General features: G+C 35.6%; 1 protein-coding gene across 2 annotated transcripts in view; it reads right to left on the bottom strand.

The window, feature by feature from the left end:
- The window catches only part of RABEP1 (rabaptin, RAB GTPase binding effector protein 1), a 103485-nt gene that overhangs the window by 24580 nt on the left and 58651 nt on the right, over nucleotides 1-20254 (bottom strand). For both annotated transcript variants that reach the window (XM_082370606.1, XM_082370605.1), the window contains 5 exons: nucleotides 17449-17568; nucleotides 11338-11473; nucleotides 8118-8296; nucleotides 5974-6105; nucleotides 512-979 (listed from right to left, as the gene is read on the bottom strand). In XM_082370606.1, coding sequence (XP_082226732.1) covers nucleotides 512-979; nucleotides 5974-6105; nucleotides 8118-8296; nucleotides 11338-11473; nucleotides 17449-17568 — 1035 coding nt within the window. The remainder of the gene's footprint in view (nucleotides 1-511; nucleotides 980-5973; nucleotides 6106-8117; nucleotides 8297-11337; nucleotides 11474-17448; nucleotides 17569-20254) is intronic.

Raw genomic sequence — 20254 nt, forward strand, 5'->3', positions numbered from 1 at the left:
ATCTTACTTCTGAGTTTGCAAATACTATTAGGAGGAAAATTAACCTCATTAAAGGTTGCCTTCTCTTCTCTCCCATATTTTCCACCCCCTCCTTAAACTCATTCTAAGCATCAACTGCTGAAAAGCATTTGTACTTTAGACCTCAAGGAAAGATGAAAGAATATGCATCTTCGAATACACTGAGATTATAGAAAACTGCAAGGAAACCAAATTCGGGCTACACAAAGTTAGCTATGCTATTCAAGCAGATCGCTCCAACTTAAGAGATGTGACTTCAGGTGGAGAAGTTCACACTTAACACAATCAGCTAGTCAGTTCCCTTCTCTGTCATAATCACCAGGAACAGCCAAAGCAGACAACGACAAGGGTCAGACAATATGGGTTAACACCCATTTGCTGGCAACAAGTGCGAGCATTGACTCCAGGGACCATCTCTTGAATGAACAATAAATCCAGAGCTACCCAGTATCCCCCAAAGTGAGCGAGAGGAGAAGTCAGGAAGATAACTCACCTCTTTCTGCAGGAGATTCCATTCTGTCTCACTGACTAAGCGGTAACCACTGGGAGACACATAAGCACTTTCCATACCCTGTGTGACACTAGACAGGAGGGATGCCGTTTCTTCTTGTTCTGGTGTCATCGCCTTGATTGCTCTTTCCTGATCTTTGGTTAACATAAACCCACTTGGCATTTGCAGTGACCCAAGGGAGGCAGTATCAAAGTTCTCAGTCACCGAATCTGCTCCTACCAACGGTCCAAAATCTGATTCGTCCAGGTTCCCAGCAGATTTTGCTTTGTAGTTATAGCCTAAAGCTTTGGATTGCAGTGAGCCTGAGGTTCCCAAGCTGTCTGTAGACTGTGCTCTCCTGAGCCCATCTTTAAACATGTCATTGTCTGATTTACTGAATGGATCCCCGGATGGCAACAGTAAGTCTGCATCTAAAGAATGGACTGAACCATGGTTGCTATCTAAATGCTCCTGAAATGTGAAAATACATTGCCAGTTAGACAATTCCTGATATTTTCAAAGAGAAAAACTACCATATTTTATAAAGTATTTTGCTACACGTTACACATGACAATCTTCAGTGTGCTGCCTTCATATATTAATTGAACAAACATTTATTGAGTGTCTTCTATATCCTGGGCACTAAACCAAGCACTCAGGATACAACTGTGAACAATCTGACTTCAAAATGCTTAGTTTCATGAAAAAAATAAACAAGTGAACCAAGTAAACAGGCTATTAGAATATCATATTCAATAAAATGACAGGCTACAGCTACGTACTGAATGCTCTGGGAGCTCACGGAGAGGAATTCAGCCCAGACATAAGAATCAGGGAAGGTCTCCTGAAATTCAGCATTGGGTATATGGAACACGAGGTGCCTGCTGTATATCCAAGTAGAGATGTCCACCCAATAGAGGGACAAAGAAGTCTTTAGATAGAGACTTGGGAGTAACCACTATACAGTAATAATTAAAGCCACGGCAGCAAATCAGAACACTTAGGATGAGTCTGTAGGATATGAAGAAAGCCAAGGGCAAGGCCCTGAGAAACATCAATTTTGTCCATTTTGGGGACGGACAGAGGAAGGAGTACCCAGAATAGAAGGGAAATGAGGATAATGTTGTACACTAGAAACTAAGTTTCAAGCAAGGTGTAATCAACATGTTAAATAAGGCTGCATCAAGTGAAAGAAGCCAGACGCAAAAGGTCACACACTGTATGATACCATCTCTATGAAATATCCAGAATAGGTAAATCCCCAGAGACCAAAAACAAATTAGTGGTTGCCAGAGGTTAAAGGGAAAGGAGAGTAGGGAGTGACTCCTTAGTGATATAAGGGGTCTCTTTTGGGGGCGATGACAATCTTCTGAAACTAGACAGGTAATGGTTACACAACACTGTAAATGTACTAAAGGCCATTGAATTGCACATTTTAAATGGTTAATTTTTTGTTATGTGAATTCCATTTCAAGTTTTTTTTTTAATGTGGTGCAGCACACTCCCAAAGTCAAAAAAGCACACCAGTACCATTCTAGCACAGTTTGTAGGAAAATCAGAAAGCAAGGAAAATGTAGCAAGTTTTTCTTGAAACTAAATTTATTCAATTTAAAGAACTGGCTTTTATTTTAAGATACTATCCTGTCTACTTTTTGTTGTTAAATGTCCTTCCTTTTATGAACTGGAAAAGACTAAAATACAGATTTTCTTTCAATGTTTTAAAAATATCCTTACTTGATGTAATAAAAAGTTGACAACTTTTATGTTAATTCCTCCATTTATTTCTTTTTAAATGTTGTGGTTTTTTTTTTTTAAGGCTTTTTAATCTGTGAAATTCCGATGGCTGAGGAACACAAATCTAGTATATACTGAGCTAGCTATGGCAAAGGTCCCAAATAAGCACCCTAATAAAAACTGGAGAGAGCACATTCTGTTGGCTTATAAAGGAACACGATATCTAACGCTATCATATATTAACACAATGCTACTGTGACACCAAAGAAGGAAGGGGACAAGAAGGACAAGAAAGTTGTGAGGGCCATTTAAAAAACACCAGACTACCATGCTGAAAACAACACTTACAAGGAACATATACTTGTAGGGGTATGTAAACTGTTACACTGTTTCTGAAAGATGATTCAACAATATGTTTGTTTACGCTCTGAAACTCAGCAGTTCTCTTCCCAAGAACTTATATTAAAGGAGTAATCAGATAAGTCCATGACTTTTATACAAAGAAGAATTATATATAATAGCATTATGGCATTACTCATAATAATGAAAATTTTTTTACTAGTGAAAAATGAAATAATTGACTATCTGTTAGTGTGTTAATCATGCTTATTTTCTATATTTTATGATGTTTTTGACCTTTTGAAGGCCTTGCTGGCTGAGGAGAGACTGCCTCTTCCAAACTAGCTAATTCCTAGAAATAATAAACAACTTGCCTATGAATATGTCTTTCACATCTAAATCAACCAATCTCAAGTCGATACTCCCAACCAACTCCTTTATCTAACTCTTACACACCAAGCCAGTATTTCCCCTGCTCTAAATCAACCCAGGGCCAGGTACCAGAAAACTGAAAATAGACTCTATGCCCCAAAGCCCACTGGATTTATTCAAACTAGCCAGTCCTATGCTATTTACCCTGCCCTACCTTTCCCTCGAAAATCCCAATAATGGCTGTGGTCCGTGCTTTCCCCTTGCTCCTGCTTTTGCTTCATGACCAACTCTGGTGCTTCTCCATGTGACTCTGCACAGTGTACCATGACTCTCATTTCTAGAGGGACTGTAACATTAAACTTCTTGTTCAATGGCATTAACCTCTCTATGTCATCACTCGGTCACCTTTATAAATTAAAACCTGGGCACAAATCAATTTGTAGGAGATTAAGGAATTATGGTACATTTACATGCTGAAATACTGTTAGTCATTAAATATCATTTTGGGGGAAAACACTTACTGATGTGCCAAAACCTTTAAAGACAGATTTAAGTGGGGGAAAAAATGTACATAAAACATCATGTACAGTTACAATCTGTATTATGTTTAAAAAGTACAAATAGAAACACACATATGTTACCTTTGGAAATGGAAAAAGAGGGAAAGGAGAGGTACATACCAAAATGTTAGTGGTGGTATCTCTGGCTAGTAGAATTATCAGTTATTTTTATTTTCTATGACTTTCTGTACTTTCCAAATTTTCCATAATGAACACATATTACTTTTGTGGTGAGAAAAGCATATTCTAAGCATTTAGGTTAAAGAAGATATAGGGTCCTACAAATTTTAAGTGGCTTTAGCAATATATCTAAGTCTCCAAAGCATTCCATATTAACTTTAAATCAACAGGCTAAAGTAAACTGTCACTGCCTCTCAATACAAAACAAGTACATTCAACATTCAAACTGCAAAACATCAGATCTGAAAGGCTATAAGATATTTCAATGTCAGAAAATGTTATGCACAATATACAGTATGAATCTGTTAAGACACTATTAAAAAATTTTAAGTGCTTCACTGTAAATCACAACAAATTTCCTTTTCCTGTTTTCCTGCTAAAATATTTTTTTTAAAGTTTGAAACTTTGCCAAACATTCCTGGACACAGGACTGCATGATGCAGAAACCACATAATATTTGGCAGTACGCAAAAATTGAGACATTCTCTTGGAAATCTATTTTAAAAAAAAGACAATGCAGAATCAGGGCAAGGTTCTCAGTGTATGAGCCAAGAGAGAGAATGTACAAAAACAATTACATCATACTTTTCAGTGTCCACTAGGATTTTTTAAAGCATTTTTTCAATGTCAAATAATCCATAAACATGGAAATATGAGCCACCAGCAAGTAGATTTTACATGGCTCAGCGTAAATCTGCAAACTAAACAGAAACATAATACCTTTGAAAGTGAGAAAAGACCCTTATCCAATTTACCTGAAACTGGTTCACCAGGCAGGGAAAGGAGGTAGGGGTGGGGGAGTAAGTATGAATCTCTAAACAGCAGGGACAGTATAAACAATGCATATGAGAATGGACAGCTAGTAGAAACGCCTGGCTGTGATGAAGTGGAGAGTATGTTAAGGCTGGAAGGGTCAATTCAACTCCAAAGGCCCTTGTATGGCAAGCTGGGGACCTTAGTTTTTACCCTACAGTCAATTAACAGAAGCATTTCCTTCCGTGAAGAAGAGATATCAGCTTGAGTCTTGAAGGATGAATAGAAGAATTCCAGAACTCAGAAAGGCAGAGGGAGGTAAGCACTCCAGGTAAAGGAACCAATGTGCAAGGCAGAGAGTATAGCACAACAAGATGAGCAATGTGGCTAAACCAGAGTGCATATTATGAAGGGTCTTGACTGTCTGAGTGAGGAAGTTGCACTTAATTGTGTAGGTAATGGGAGTGGGTGGTGGTTCTGACTAGGGGAGTAGCCTGACTATAGCTGCACTTAAGAAAAATAAATCTGACAGTAATGCTGAGGGTACAGTGGAATGGGACAGGCTGAAGACAGGAAATGTAATGAGGAGGCCCTTGCCACATGTGGGTGAGAGGCGATGAGGCCATAGGAACACCACTTTACACTTTCCACCTCCAAGTCTCTCTACTCTGCCCATTCCCAATACCTGAAATGTTCTACCCTACTCCATCACAATCTGCCAAACCCCATACACTCTTCTCAGGGCTTAAGATCTAATACTTGATAATACTCAAATACAGGCCATAGAGAATTAAGTGTTTCAATACTTTAAATAAAATCTCTTTTAAACAAAAGCTCAAAGTATTAGAAACATTTATTCATATCAAAAATGATTTTGCAGGGGCTTACCTGGTGGCACAGTGGTTAAGAATCCGCCTGCCAATGCAGGGCACACAGGTTAGAGCCCTGGTCAGGGAAGATCCCACATGCCACGGAGCAACTAAGCCCGTGTACCACAACTACTGAGCCTGAGCTCTAGAGCCCACGAGACGCAACTACTGAGCCCACGTGCCACAACTACTGAAGCCCGTGAGCCTAGAGCCCGTGCTCTGCAACAAGAGAAGCCACTGCAATGAGAAGCCCGCGCACCACAATGAAGAGAAGCCCCTGCTCGCCACAACTAGAGAAAGCCCACGCCCAGCAACGAAGACCCAACTCAGCCAAAAATAAATAAATAAATTTATTTTAAAAAAAAAAAAAAGATTTTGCAGATATTATTTAAATTTTCTTCTGATGTTTTAATTTTGGAACCGCTAGAAAAAAGAACATCTAATTGTTTCACAGACCATGAGAGAAACTGCGTGTTTCAAATTGTACTACCTATAATACTGTGAAAACAGCTGAAAATAAAGTATTATCACTTTATCTAATTTTCAGCTAGTAGCTACTACCCACTTCCCATATGAACAATGTAACTGACTGATGTAAGAGAAGCTAAAAATGGTTAACACTGTGTATATGATGATTTTAATTATAGATTCATTATACCTCCTCATTTGATAACTGGGCTGAAGATTCTTCATGAGTTAAAGCACACACTACTGGTATTTTTACTTCTTCCTCAACATTTGTTTTTTTGTGATCCTTTCTCTTACTAAGTCTTTGTTGTTCATCTTCCTCCTAAAAGTTAGGAAGAAAAAATACATATTACCCAGGTAATCTATACTTAATGATTCCCACAGTTCTTTAACCACTCAAAACAAATATAAAAGTATACTACATGAAAGGCAAAACAAAAGAGAGCAAATCACCCACCTCTTCTTCAAGTGATTTGAGAAAGAAAATTTACATAGAATGTTCCTTCAGCTTATTATGGAAAACAAATAGGAAAAAGTTATGGCATTACACATCCATTTGAAACATGTACAAATTTATATGAAATACAAATGAATGATTGAAGCTGATGTAATAATTCACTCAACAAAGATCAAAGATACCTTCAATGCCCCCCCCCGCAAAACACTCTAGTGGGGAGGGACAAATACACGATTACATCACTATATAAGTATGTACAAGGTCCTATAGGAGAGAAGACAAAGATTTCATCTGAGGGAGCTAGAAAGGGGGGCCCAAAGAAGGTAACACTTGAGCTGGATCTTGAAGAATCAGTAAGATGAGTTTGCCAATTGTATGAGAGGAGACAAGCAAGGGTTCCAGGGAGAAAAGAAGTATGTAAAACGGAGAGGGGCACGGAAGAGCAGGCATGTGGGGAATACTGAATAATCTCATGTGACTAAAAAGAGGGCAGGCACATGAGTAGTGAGGTACATGGAGAAGGGGGTGGTGATTAAGTGCTTAGACTCTGGAATCAGAGACTGGTCAACCCTCAGATATGCCATTAGTCCCTATCTCATATGGGAATTTTTGTTGTGTGTTTTTCTGTTTTGAGAACCACATGAGATAAAGCTTTACATATAAAGCCTTAGCACAATGCTGGCGCATAGGCCTTAAATGACCAGTTCTGGAATTTAGACTACTCTAATGGGAAGCAGGAAAAGCATGATTGTATCTGTACTTTAGAATCTAAATCCTCAAGTTGACTGTGTCTACACACAAGATGAATGAATCAATTAAGAGAAAAGAAATTTAAAAAGGAAGAAACTTCTGAAAAACAAAATCTAACCTAAGTTACACAAGATAATTTAAAGTATTTCTTACAGTACCTACAAAAGCTTCTACACAGCTATCCTAGGGAAATATTTGCACACATACACAACACAGTATAGGATATTAGCTGCAAAACTATTTGAAATGACAAAAAAAAAGAAGAAAGAAAAACCATCTAGATGCCCACTACAAAGAGAAGGATTAAATCAAATATAGTGCATCCATGTCACCAGCTAACAAGAATGAGATAGATCTCTAAAGTGAAAATATATCCAAGATGATGCTTATGAGAAAAATAAGCTACAGAATACTTATACTATGATTTCAGTTGTATGGGGAAAAAAAAAAAAAGAAACGTGAATATACACTTATAAACACATAGAAGTGGTATGGAATACTACCTTCCAAACTGATTATTCCTGATTATAAAAGTGGTTATTTCTGTGAAGGGAAGTATGTGAGATGTCAAGGGAGATTTTCACTTTATCACTTTATTTTTTCACTTTGTATTTAAAACAAAATATTTTAACATGAGAATGTATTTATGTATTACTCATATAATTTAATTGTTTTTTAAGATAAGGAGAAAACAGGATCCTGGGTATGCAGCCCTCTAGACACCTGCCTTTTCATGTCACTCAGCCTCTCCATCCCCACCCATCACTGTCTAATAAGGCTTTCAGAGCAATGTCACAAAAGACATGGCCTGGATTAACACAATTCAGGAGCCCTAGGAGAACTGGACAGAACTGTAGAGAAAGATTTTCTCAGAAATATGCACTACTGCATCCTGCAGACTGAAGAGGATCATTTCTAAATCAGTTCTTCCCCTTCCCCCCAGATAAGGCCATTTCTAAAGTTGAAAAACAAAATCCCTCAAATGCAGCTATTATGTTTTTTGAAATGGCATACATCAACTTTGTTTCAGGCTTAAGTCAATCTATAATATACATAAAGAAATATGATGTGTCGGGGTGGAGTGGTTTATTAACAAGGCAAACAAGTCCTACAAAACTGGTATTCACCTGATCTTTCTTCTTCAGTTCTTCAACTTGTCGGAGCTGTTCTGAAGTTAGCACAATTTCCATTCGCTGCATGTCCCTCATCAGCAAACGCTGAGATTCCAGGAACTGGTCATTGGCCTTCTGCCACGTGTGTTTCAACTGGTTGTGCTGTTGTCGCTCTTGCTCCAAGAGGTGACATACTGTTTAGGAATCCCCCAACCAAAAACACTGAATTTTAATGGTAGGCAATTTCTTTAACATAGGACTAACTAGACTAGACCCGGCCAAAGGTCCATCCGGTCTGGGATTCTGCCTCTGACAAGAACCCAGGGGCAACCTGCCATAGGACAAGGCAGCTGTCCCCACACCACCTGTCTAAGCAGAGTCTCCCAAAGTGTGTTCCTAGGAAGAGCAACGTGTGAAAAAAAGATTTCTGTGCTCAGTGAGTTTCAGAAACCTTGGGTTAAAAACTTTTTTTTAAAGATTTCTTTACTGCAGGACTTTGAACTCAGGGTCTCAAGTATGTCTATGTTCTCTTGTAAGGTGATATATAATACAATACCTCCCAAATTTATTTGACCAAAAAATTATTTCCACAGTGCCACTCATGTAACAAATGTTCTAGGGAATACAATTTGGGAAACACTGCTCTAAAGGGAAAACACATAGTAACCACTCCTAATTGTCTTTAATACATTCTGAATAAATCTTGTTATCCAGGAATCCTTCTCGAGTCCATTTAGTTTTGACCTCTCAGGATAAGTCAAAGAATCTTTGTAAATGCTTGTGTTATTGATATTCATCAGCTCAGCCATCTTCTTTGGGAAAAAAAGAATAGATGGTATCATCTATCAGCCCATCTACCCAGTTACCCAAGCCAGAAACCTGAGAGAAAAGTCATACTTCTGACTTTTCCTCACCCAACACATTCAACTGTGACAGAGGCCTACTAATGCTACTTCCTGTGTGATATGACACTCCATCTTCTGCCTTCTGCCTTAGATTTAGGACTTAGACAACTACAACAGGAGTCTCTTCATAACCCTTCCTGCCATTCGTCTGGCCCTCTCTATTCTATCCTCCACACTGCTGTAAAACTGAACTCTCTAGAAGGTAAAACATTACCACTCTCAAGCTTAAAACCCTTCAGAGAAGCCAGACACAAAAGGCCACATACTGTATAATCCCATTTATACAGAAGTCCAGAATAGGCAAATCTATAGAGACAGAAAGTAGATTAGTGGTAGCCAGGGGCTGGGGGGAAGAAGAGAATAGGGAATGACTGGTAATGGTTACAAAATTTCTTTTTGGAGTAACGAAAATGTTCTGGAGGTAGATAGTGGTGATGGTGTACGACTTTGTGAATATACTAAACATCATTGAACAGGTACCTTATCTCGGTAAAGCTGTTATTTAGGAAAAAAAAAACTTCTAAATCCTTCAGAGCCTACTTATTACCAACACGATAAAATCCAGAATCCTTAGCATAAGGTCTCCAGGATCTGGCCCATGTCTACCTCTCATGTCTCACATTTTGCCCCACTGCCTCTTGCATTTTAATTTTGCTGAACTGTATTTCTTACAGTTTCGTTACCTTGTTGCACCACATGCAAATGGCCTTGAATGCCATGCTCCTCTCTGACGACCTGACAAACACCTACCTACCTATCTTTCAAAACTCCACTTAACAACCTCTTTTAAGAAGCCTATTCATGGCACCGTTGCCTCCTAACACACTTCCTAGCACATATGATATGCACTGCACTGCACTTGGTTGCATATCTAATTTCCTCAATTTAGGCTCTAATTTACACTGCTGCTCAATTTTTAACTATCTTCTTTTCACATAAATACTACTTTTTTGGTGTGAATGTTTCAGTAGAAATTACTCTACCCCCTTACTCATTTTAATGAAATTTCTCAGATACTTCTCCAGGTATATTAGGAAGGTCTGGTAGTCTTGTACTATTTCTGGAAGGGTTGGGACACATAGGTTAAACAGAAAGTCCTATTTCTTCTGGACACCCTTTCAGAGTTTGAGTGTCTTTCTGACTGCAGCAGCACTTTTGAAAAGCATTTCCTGAGAGCCAAAGACTCAAACACTGGATTACTTTAATAACATTTTATAAAATAATTCTGTAGGCTTATATAATTTCAACTTCCCACTATTTGGGATAAAAACCTAACTCCTATGCAAACCTGAATTATTTATGGAAGAGCTATATTTTCCATGACCACAGTCTTAAATTTTCATATTAAAACATGTTACTAGTATAACCTGCAACGAATATAAGATTTCAAGAGGTCCATGCATTTAGATGAGGTAAAAATTTAACCTTTATTTTCACTAACCTCTAACTGAAATTTACCATTTCCTTCAATTATAAAATATAGACAACAAACCACAGTAAGTATAACAATACCCATGACTTGGTCACTAACAGGAGTCATAGATACTTTTGTATCTCAGTACAGCTGTTGCAGATATCTTAATATATTATTTATGCTCATCATACTTCAAAATTACAGTAGTTATTAGACCTGGTACTAGACCTTGTTATTTAATGCATTGATAAAATAGCACATTTATTACTATAAGTTTGCAGTTATTTATATTTTGATAACTGTTTTATAATATAATTGATTTCTTTTATAATTCTATGTATTTTATGTATTAAAAACATTATTCTGAGAGGGCTTCACAAGACTGCCAAAGCAGTCTGTGACACAAAAAGGTTATTACGAATCTCAGGTATACAAGATTCAAAAGAATTAAAGACAAATATATATTTTAATGGGAAAGGATGAGCCTATTTCCCCTATCCTGAGAAAACAGAGTCAATTTCTGCATCACTCTGCTACCAGACTAGCGAAATCAAAATTATCTCTTATAAACAGGGGTGCTACTTAAGAACACTAGAATATACCATCTGCCCTCTCTGTCCCATTTTCACTTTTGCTAATTCACCTCCACCAAAATAGGTTTGGAGCAAAAGCAGTTTAAGCAGCAACTTCCTATTACCTTTCTGCCCAGAGTTTGTGAATTCTTACTGGGGTCCTGGAGGAAACAGAAACCATTAACAATCCAAATATCTTTTCAAACCAACTGCAAAGCTTAAACTGAATCACTAACATGTTGGATTGGCATTTTGGAATTTGTTACTGTTATTAATAAATATCACTTTTACTTACATAGTTCTCTTACAGACTGAGATTAAAAATGTAAAGAATATATATTTACCTTCATGCAATTCCTTCCGAAGTTTCTCAGCATCTTCCTGTAAAACAGATTTCTGAGTATTCAAAACAGCTACGTACATCTCCAGATCAGTCCTACAAGATTTCTCAGCTTCCAGATAATGATTCAGTTCTTTAACCTGAAAAAGATGCAATTCCATTAAACTAAAATTTCCAACAGTGTCTACCTTAGGTATAATGGTAAGTTCTGGAGGTGCCTTGAAAAAAGCTTACATTTATATTTATGTAAATTTAAATTTACCCCCAAATTAACATTTATAATTTTTAATTACAAAACAAACATATACTTACTAAAGAAAACTGGGAAAATAACACAATTGACAATAATTAATAGTAAGCATTATCCATAATCATCACCAGAGTAAATATACAATTGAGATTACACATAACAGTTTTGTACCTTGCTTTTAAACAGGTGGTTCCAATTTGTATTCCCAGAGCAACATACACATGTGCTCATTTTATCACATACTCAGTGAACCCAGGTTGTTTTTTATTTTTTATTTTTGTTGTTTTTTAAACAGTATTTTCTAAAGATAAAAATGGTATCATACTCTTGTAAGTTTGCTTTTCTTTGATTTCTGGTGAGGTAATTCCAAATGCCTTAAATTTATAAAAAGGAGACATTTTCATAGACATAAATTCATGGAAGGAAAAAAGAGGAAGCCATGATGGAAAAAACAACCTGTCTCATACTGTAATGAACATAAACTTGAAGCCAAGTGCAGAATACTTTTTAAAAATTACATCTTTTTTTTTTTTTTTTTTAAAGGTCAAGTTTTTTTGTTTTTTTTTTTTAATTTATTTATGGCTGTGTTGTGTCTTCATTTCGGTGCGAGGGCTTTCTCTAGTTGTGGCATGCGGGGGCCACTCTTCATCACGGTGCGCGGGCCTCTCACTATCGCGGCCTCTCTTGCTGTGGAGCACAGGCTCCAGACACGCAGGCTCAGTAATTGTGGCTCACGGGCCCAGTTGCTCCGTGGCATGTAGGATCTTCCCAGACCAGGGCTCGAACCTGTGTCCCCTGCATTGGCAGGCAGATTCTCAACCACTGCGCCACCAGGGAAGCCCTACATCTTCTTTTTTAATGTCTTATTTCTGTTGAACAATTAACTATAATTTTCAAATATTAACAATATAGTCTAATATCTGAAATAGTTCTAACCAAAATAAAATGCAATCTTGCCCCAGAAAGTGATTAAAGAATCACTTGCTCTACCCTTCCTTACAAATTGCCCATCCTAAATTGTGGCCATTTAAACTAACTTTCAACTTTTTCAAATGGTTATGTCTAATTTCACTTTCAAGGTTATATTTATGCCTTTTATCTTCCCATTTCTTCAAAATAGCTGGCTGATCTGTTTTCAGTTATCTTTACTCCTAGATCATTAATACATTAGCACTGGTCATGGACTAAAATGATTATTTAAGCTGCCATTTGATGCTTCACTGGAGGCTGTCAGCCAACCAGAAACATACTGTACACTAACCAAGCATGACAAAGTGCTGACTGTTGTCAGGCACTTTCCCTATCACCTGGAGAGGTGGTAATTCAGTTAATGATAAAGGAAAGTCAATATGTCAGATATAAAATGGTGGTATATAACCACTAACTCTATCAGCTATTACTTCTTAGAATAAATATTTGACTCTATTAATAATGAATTAATTTCTAACATTCGAAAGCTACTGAGCAGAACTCTGGGAAGATGGTGACAGTGAATGTGTGGTACATGGATTTTCTTGAATTCCACACACCCTAACAACAGAACTAATAAGATAACAGAACTCAGAATACATGAACATCTACCAAAAAGAAAAAAAAGCGATAATTAGAGGGTGGGGACAAACCACTGAAAGCTACCTATATGGAATTACATGGTATCAGCGTCTGTGCAGGAGAAAGTAAAGGGAAGCAACAAGGGCCGGAGAACTCCCAAAATATTCAACAGGGATTCCAACTTCACGACAGCAGCTGAAAAGTGGGAAGAGTTTCACACACTCCAATAGTGGATAAACACAACAAATTTATGTTGTAAGACTTACAATCTGGTAAGAATAAAACGGCATTTGATTTTCACTTACATTTCGTTGATTTCTAGTGAGACTGAATATCTTTTTCACATTCCTTAACTTCCTCTTTTGTGAACTGCTTGTTCATATTCTTTACTTGTTTCTCTGTTGGGCCATTTGTCACTTATGGACATGGCAATTTTTATTAATTTTGGACACTAATTTTTTGTCAGGTATAGGTAACTTTTAACAGTCTATAATTCTCTTTTCAACTTTTTGTGATATCTTTTAATAAGGAAGTTTTATATTCTAATGTAGGCAAATTTGTCAATCTCTTCTTTCATAGTATTTTTACCTTATTTAAGAAATGTTTTTATATCTCACATAACATATTCTCCTTTTTAAACATCTAAAAGTTTTAAAGATTTACGTTTACTCTTAAGATTTTAATTCACTGAAATTAATTTTTGAAAAGTGTGAGGTAGAAAGCTAACCTCACTTTAATCCATATTTATAACTATTTGAAAAGCCTATTTTTAAATAATCCATACTTTTTCCACTGACTTGTAATGCCACCTGTCAAATATCAAATTTCCATATATACATGGATATATTTCTGGGCTCTCTATTCTGTTCCACTGGTCCATTTGTTTATCTTTAAACCAGCAACAAACTATCTTAATTACAGTAGCTACAGTAATAGTAAAGCTACTGTAAGTCTTAATACTGGTAGGTAGGGCAAGTCTCCATACCTTGCCTTCTTCAAAATTTTGCTGGGTGTCGGGGCTTCCCTGGTGGCACAACGGTTAAGAATCTGCCTGCCAATGCAGGGGACATGGGTTTGAGCCCTGGTCCGGGAAGATCCCACATGCCACAGAGCAACTAAGCCCGTGCGCCACAACTACTGAGCCTGCGCTCTAGAGCCCACGAGCCACAACTACTGAGCCCGCGCGCCACAACTACTGAAGCCCACGCTCCTAGAGCCCGTGCTTCACAACAAGAGAAGCCACCGCAATGAGAAGCCCGCACACCACAACGAAGAGTAGCCCCCGCTCGCCTCAACTAGAGAAAGCCCGCGCGCAGCAATGAAGACCCAACACAGCCAAGAATAAATAAATTTAATTAATTAATTTAAAAAAATTTTTGCTGGGTGTATTTCTGATCCTTCGCTTGTCCATATGAATTCTAGGATCTACTTATCGAGTTCCTTATTAAACCCTGCTGGATTTTGAGGGGAATTTTGAATTTACAGATTAATTTGGGGATATACTGCCTGCTTTACAATACAGTATTTTCTCACTCAGGAGCACACATGTATTCAAATTTTCATTTATAATGTGTTCCATAAAGATCTTACTCATTTTTATTTAGATATATTCTCAGGTAACTAACATAGGTTTTGTTTGTTTGTTTGCTATTGTGAACAGGAATTTTTCCCCATTGCATTTGTAAGTTGGATATTACTGGAGTACACAAACACTACTATTTTTGCATGTTGATCTTGCTGGAAACAACTTTCCTGAACTCTTATTAGGTCTAATTGTATGTCTGAATATTCTCTTGCTTTCCTATACAGAAAATCAGTTTCACTGCTTTCTTTCCAATTATTATGCCTCATTTCTTTATCTCGGCTTATCTTATCACCTAGGACCACATAAACAATCTGAACAAAATCACTGAGCACGGGTCTCCTCATATGTTCCCATCATTAATGGTAAGGCTGCTAAACATTCATCATTAAGTATGATGTTTGCTGAAGGTTTGATAAATAGCCCTTTAATAAGTTATTGGGTGTTTAAATTTATCAAATGCCTTTCTGAATCTAAGATGAATTTATTACTCTTCTCCTATAATCTTTTTATGTGGTACATAAAAATAATAGGTTTTCTGGTGATATACCATCCTAAATTCCTGGGAATATCCCTTTTTGATCATGATGTCTTTTTTGCTTTTTCTTTTCCTTTTTTTAACTACCCAGCTGAAAAGTTTTGTTTCTGTATTCCTAAATGAGATAGATCTACAATTTTCTTTTAATACCTTTTTGTGAGTTTGTTTGTAATGAAGTTTTGTCTCATAAAATGAGTTGGAGAGCTTTCCCTCTTTTTCTGTTCTCTAATACAGCTTGTAAAATATAAGGATTACCTCTTTCCAAGAGGTTTGGAAAAACTTGTCTGCAAAACTAACTGAGTCTAATGTCTTTTGGAGGATAGGAGACAGGAGAAAAGGAGATTCTGACTATAAATTCACTTTCTTTAATAGTTACTAACTACATCGGCTCTCCTAATTTATCTTGAGACAATATTGGCTAATTATTTCCTATCAGGAATTTTTTCATTTCACCAAACGTACTTCATTTCAAACTTATTGCTGTGACATTGTCCATAGTATTTATTATTTTTAAGTCTCTACTGATTTGTAGTTATTTCCCTCTTTCATTTCTAATGGTTTAAGTCTTTTTTCTTTTTTCCTAATTAGGCTTATCAGGTTTGTCTATCTTACTACTTTTTCCATTTTTTTCATTATATTCACAATTTTCCTCTTGCTTTTCTATTTCATTAATTTCTGCTCTTATCTGCATTATTTCCTTCCATTCATACTGTTTGTACTATTGTTCTTTTTTTAGATTATTGAGTAAAAAATTCAAATCACTCTAAATATTTTACAATTCTTTTTTCCATATGAGTTAAATTGTTTTCATTTTCCAGACATTTCATCTTAGCTATGTTTTATTGTAAATAATTTAATAACCTGTGGTCAGAGATTTGGATGTGTATAACATCAAATCTTCAAAATCTGACGATATTTCCTTTGTGACATTATGAAAAGTATAATGTACCTAAAAATAACAATATTTATTCCATGCACTATCCTAAGTGCCTTATGTGTTAACTTATATAATCCTCATGACAGCCTTATGAAGGAGGTAGTATTATCCCCATTTTACAGTTGAGCAAACCAAAGCACAGTAAGATTAATTAATTTGCCCAAGGTCATCCACCTAATAAGTGCTGAGCTCTTAACTACTATGCTCTACTACTGTATAAAATATAGTCTCTTTCTCACTCTCTTAGTGACAGGATTCTATGTCCATTACATCTAAATTATTAATCAAGTTGCTCAAAACCCCTATATCCCTACTAATATGTTTTTTCTGCTTGCACTATCATTTGCTAAAGGACAGTTTAAATCCCCTCCTATAATTGTGAATGTCAATTTCCCCTCACAATTGTCACTTTTTAGTTCACATATTTCAAGGCTATGTAAGATGCAGTCAAGTGCATGACTGTCATATCTTATTGATGAATTATAAATTAGAAGGGGTCCCTCTTTATCTCTATTAATTCTTTTTTCCTTTCATCCTACCTGTTTCATATTACAATTGCTAAACCAAGTTTCTTTTGATTAGAATTTACAAGGCATTGCTTTAAGTCTCTCTCTTTTTTTTTTCCAATCTTACTTTGTAGTTTTATTTTAGGTATATGTCTTACAAGCAATATAAATTTTGATTTTTAAAATCTAGTCTCTTTTAGTAGGTAATTATCAGCTTACTAGGATTATTGATACATGCCCATTTCTACACTCCTATATGTATTTCTACATTCCTATGTTGTGCTTCTGTTTACTACCTCTAAAATTTTTTTTCTTTCTTTCCTACTTTAATTATTAAAATGTTTGACATCCCTTTGTATTTCTTCTGTTGTGTCTTTATAGCCAACAAATCCAGCCACACTATAGCTACGTCATTTCTAAAAGATCAATTCTGGGGCTGATGTCAGAAAACAAAGTCACCTTTGAAAACTTTATTTTCCTTCATAACAAAACAAGAGAGATCAGGTCTCATTTTGCTAAGAAAATAAACACTGACTTTGTAACAAAGCAGCACAAGCATCACTACTGTCATTATTTTAAATATCCATAAGGGCAAAATCATCTCCAAACATTTTCTTGCATTTTCAAGAAAGCAAGAGTCTTAAGATGCATAGTTTAAATTACAGTTTTTACCCCCTTAGTATTCTAATTTTGCTCATGGCATTAGGGCAAAACCTTGGTTTCAAGCAAATGGATTACAATGTTCCACAACCTTTGAGGCCTCCAGCTCTTTAATCTTGTCTTCAGCCTCTGTCAGTTTATCTTTCAAAGCTGCAATTTCCTTCTCCATAGGCATCACAACAGACCGAAGTTTTTCAGCATCCTCTTGGGCCTATGGTTAAAAAGAATTAAATGCTACAACTTACTGATTTATTGCTTTTCTAAAAAACTCTAACCTCTCCACTTATTAAAATTAGTATAATAAATAAGTCCAGCAGGCACTGTATTAGCACTCACAAAATTGAACCACGTCTAACTTTTAAATGCTGCATTACTTTGAATGTCAAGTCATAATCACAACTTTCCCAAATATTCCATTTAGAACTTGGGAATAAGTAGCAAAATGGATCCACTAAGACAAATTTGACTTTTTTTTTTTTTAAGTGAAAGCAGGTTTATTTAGAGAGATACACATTCCACAGACAGAATGCGGTCTGTCTCAGAAAGTGAAAGCAGCCACAAATTTGACTTTTTAATTAGTTGAGTAACTGAGTTGGAAAATATCTATATATAAAAGGAAATGCATATAATAAATAATTTTTATAATTCTGGTTACTAAATTAATGAAACCATAATCTCTTACAAATACTGAAAGGACTAATTAATTTTTTAACATAAAAAATAGAACATTTCCTAAAATATTAGAAAATTATGTTTCTATAAAAGGGCTTCCATCTAATTATTTAAACAGGGTATTTATCATTTTACTTTTGATATCTACATGAAACAAACCCAAAAAATAACCCTTAAAACCATGCTGCTTTCCATCCTTCATTCTCAAAAACATGGATTAAAAGGAAACAACATCCATAAACTAGCAAGTTGGTAAGAAACTTAATTTTATTTTATATACACACACGTATATTCACACAGAAACAAAGGCAGACTCAAAAAGTTAGCTTTTTTCCTTCTAGTGAAAATGAAAATTAATCTTATTCACTGAATTTAAAACAGTCCAAGCTTATCCTAAAGTGTTCATGATAGGGAAAATATTTTCTACGCCAAAATGTGAGTGGAGATTTAAAAAAAAAAAAATGCTCTCTCTCAGAAAAGAGGGACGCACTTTGTTTTCCAGTGCTTGCAAAGTCATTTCATCATTTATTTTATTTTGAACTAAGGACTGTTTGGAAAAGACATGTGAGCTTAAAATATCTTCAGCCAAGGCTAATTTGGGACGCTTATAGAGGTCTGCTGATTAAAATCATCAGGGAAAAAAAGGAGAGAAGAGGCAAAGAATTTAATACAGATTGAGTTATTTATTAATGCAACAATGACCTCACAATTCCAAGTGATGCATATCATAATAACAAAACTTTTAAAGATGACTTTTTTAAATACCAGAAAGGTCATTAAAAACAAGGAAAAGCTGAGACACTGTCACGGCCAAGAGACGCCTAAGAGACATGACTAAACGTAATGTGGTATTCTGGATGCGACTATGGAACAGAAAAAAGGACTTGGGTAAAAACTACTGAAATCTGAATACAAAGAAAGTACTTTAGTTAACAATAATCAATACTGACTTATTAATTGTGATAAATGTACCATACTAACATTAAGACGTTAATAGGGGAAACTGGGAGTGGAGTATATGGGAAATCTGTAGTATCTTCACAATTTTTCTGTAAATCAAAAACTGTTCTAAAATATAAAGTTAACTTTAAAAAATAAAATAAATTTTAAAAAGGATAAAAAGTGGCAGACTGCAGAAATTACGACTATGAATATATAAGAAGAATGAAAAAAAAAAAAAACTATCCTCATGTGAATGGTACTGTGGCTCTGAATAAAATGTCTAATGATAGCATCAACTATGATTTACTCTGAAAAGACATGACAGAATTGAAGGCTACCTACTTTGGCTAACTATGGTAGATGACTAAGTGACTAGTGATCATGAAGACATTGTCAGATCCTCATGAAGACATTGTCAGATCCTCATGAAGAAGCTGAATTACAATCTTTTCCTGAAATAAGACAATGTAAATAACTATTCCTCAAGGTTCAAGCTTTTGTTTTGGGTGTTGAGTTCTCATATGATTTTTACACTATAAAAAAAAAATTAAATAAACTTCTAAATATATAAAAGTAGTCCTTGTATGAACCAAGATTATGATTAATTCAACTGAAAAGAAAAATAAAATTCTAATTATTATTTTATATGTGATTTCAAATATATGTATGCATATAAATTAATAAATTAAAAGTTTCTGTAATGGCCTACGTGGGGAAAGAATCTTAAAAAAGAAAAAAAAAAGAGTGGATATATGTATATATGCATAACTGATTCACTTTGCTGTACACCTAAAACCAACACAACATTGTAAATCAACTATACTCCAATAACAATTTTTAAAACTAAAATAAAAAAATAAACTAAAAGCTTACATAATCAAACTGGCCAAAAAGCTTTTTAAATTTTCTCAATGATAAAATATTTCACCTTATATTTAGCTGTTCTATGTTCAGGCATCTTACGGTAAAATGTTCAAGCATAATGTGCAGTACATTCGTCACACAGGAACCAAGGTATACTGAGAAAGAAGGAAAACTAAAATCTGTTCTCAGGCTTCGGTTTAGACACAAACACCAAGCAACAACACTCATTCAACAAATATTTACTAAGCACCTATGCGTGAGACGCTACTCTAAGCATTTAGGATACACAACAAACAAGACTTCTGCCCTCGTGAAGCTTGCATTCTAGTGAGGAGGAAAAGGCAGCAAACAGTAATAAACATAACAAATAGGTGAACTCTATGTACATTGTAAGGAAATAAATGTTATGGAAAAAGAAA

Source organism: Balaenoptera borealis, assembly GCF_965194805.1.
Source record: "Balaenoptera borealis genome assembly, chromosome: 20".
Classification (NCBI taxonomy): domain Eukaryota; kingdom Metazoa; phylum Chordata; class Mammalia; order Artiodactyla; family Balaenopteridae; genus Balaenoptera; species Balaenoptera borealis.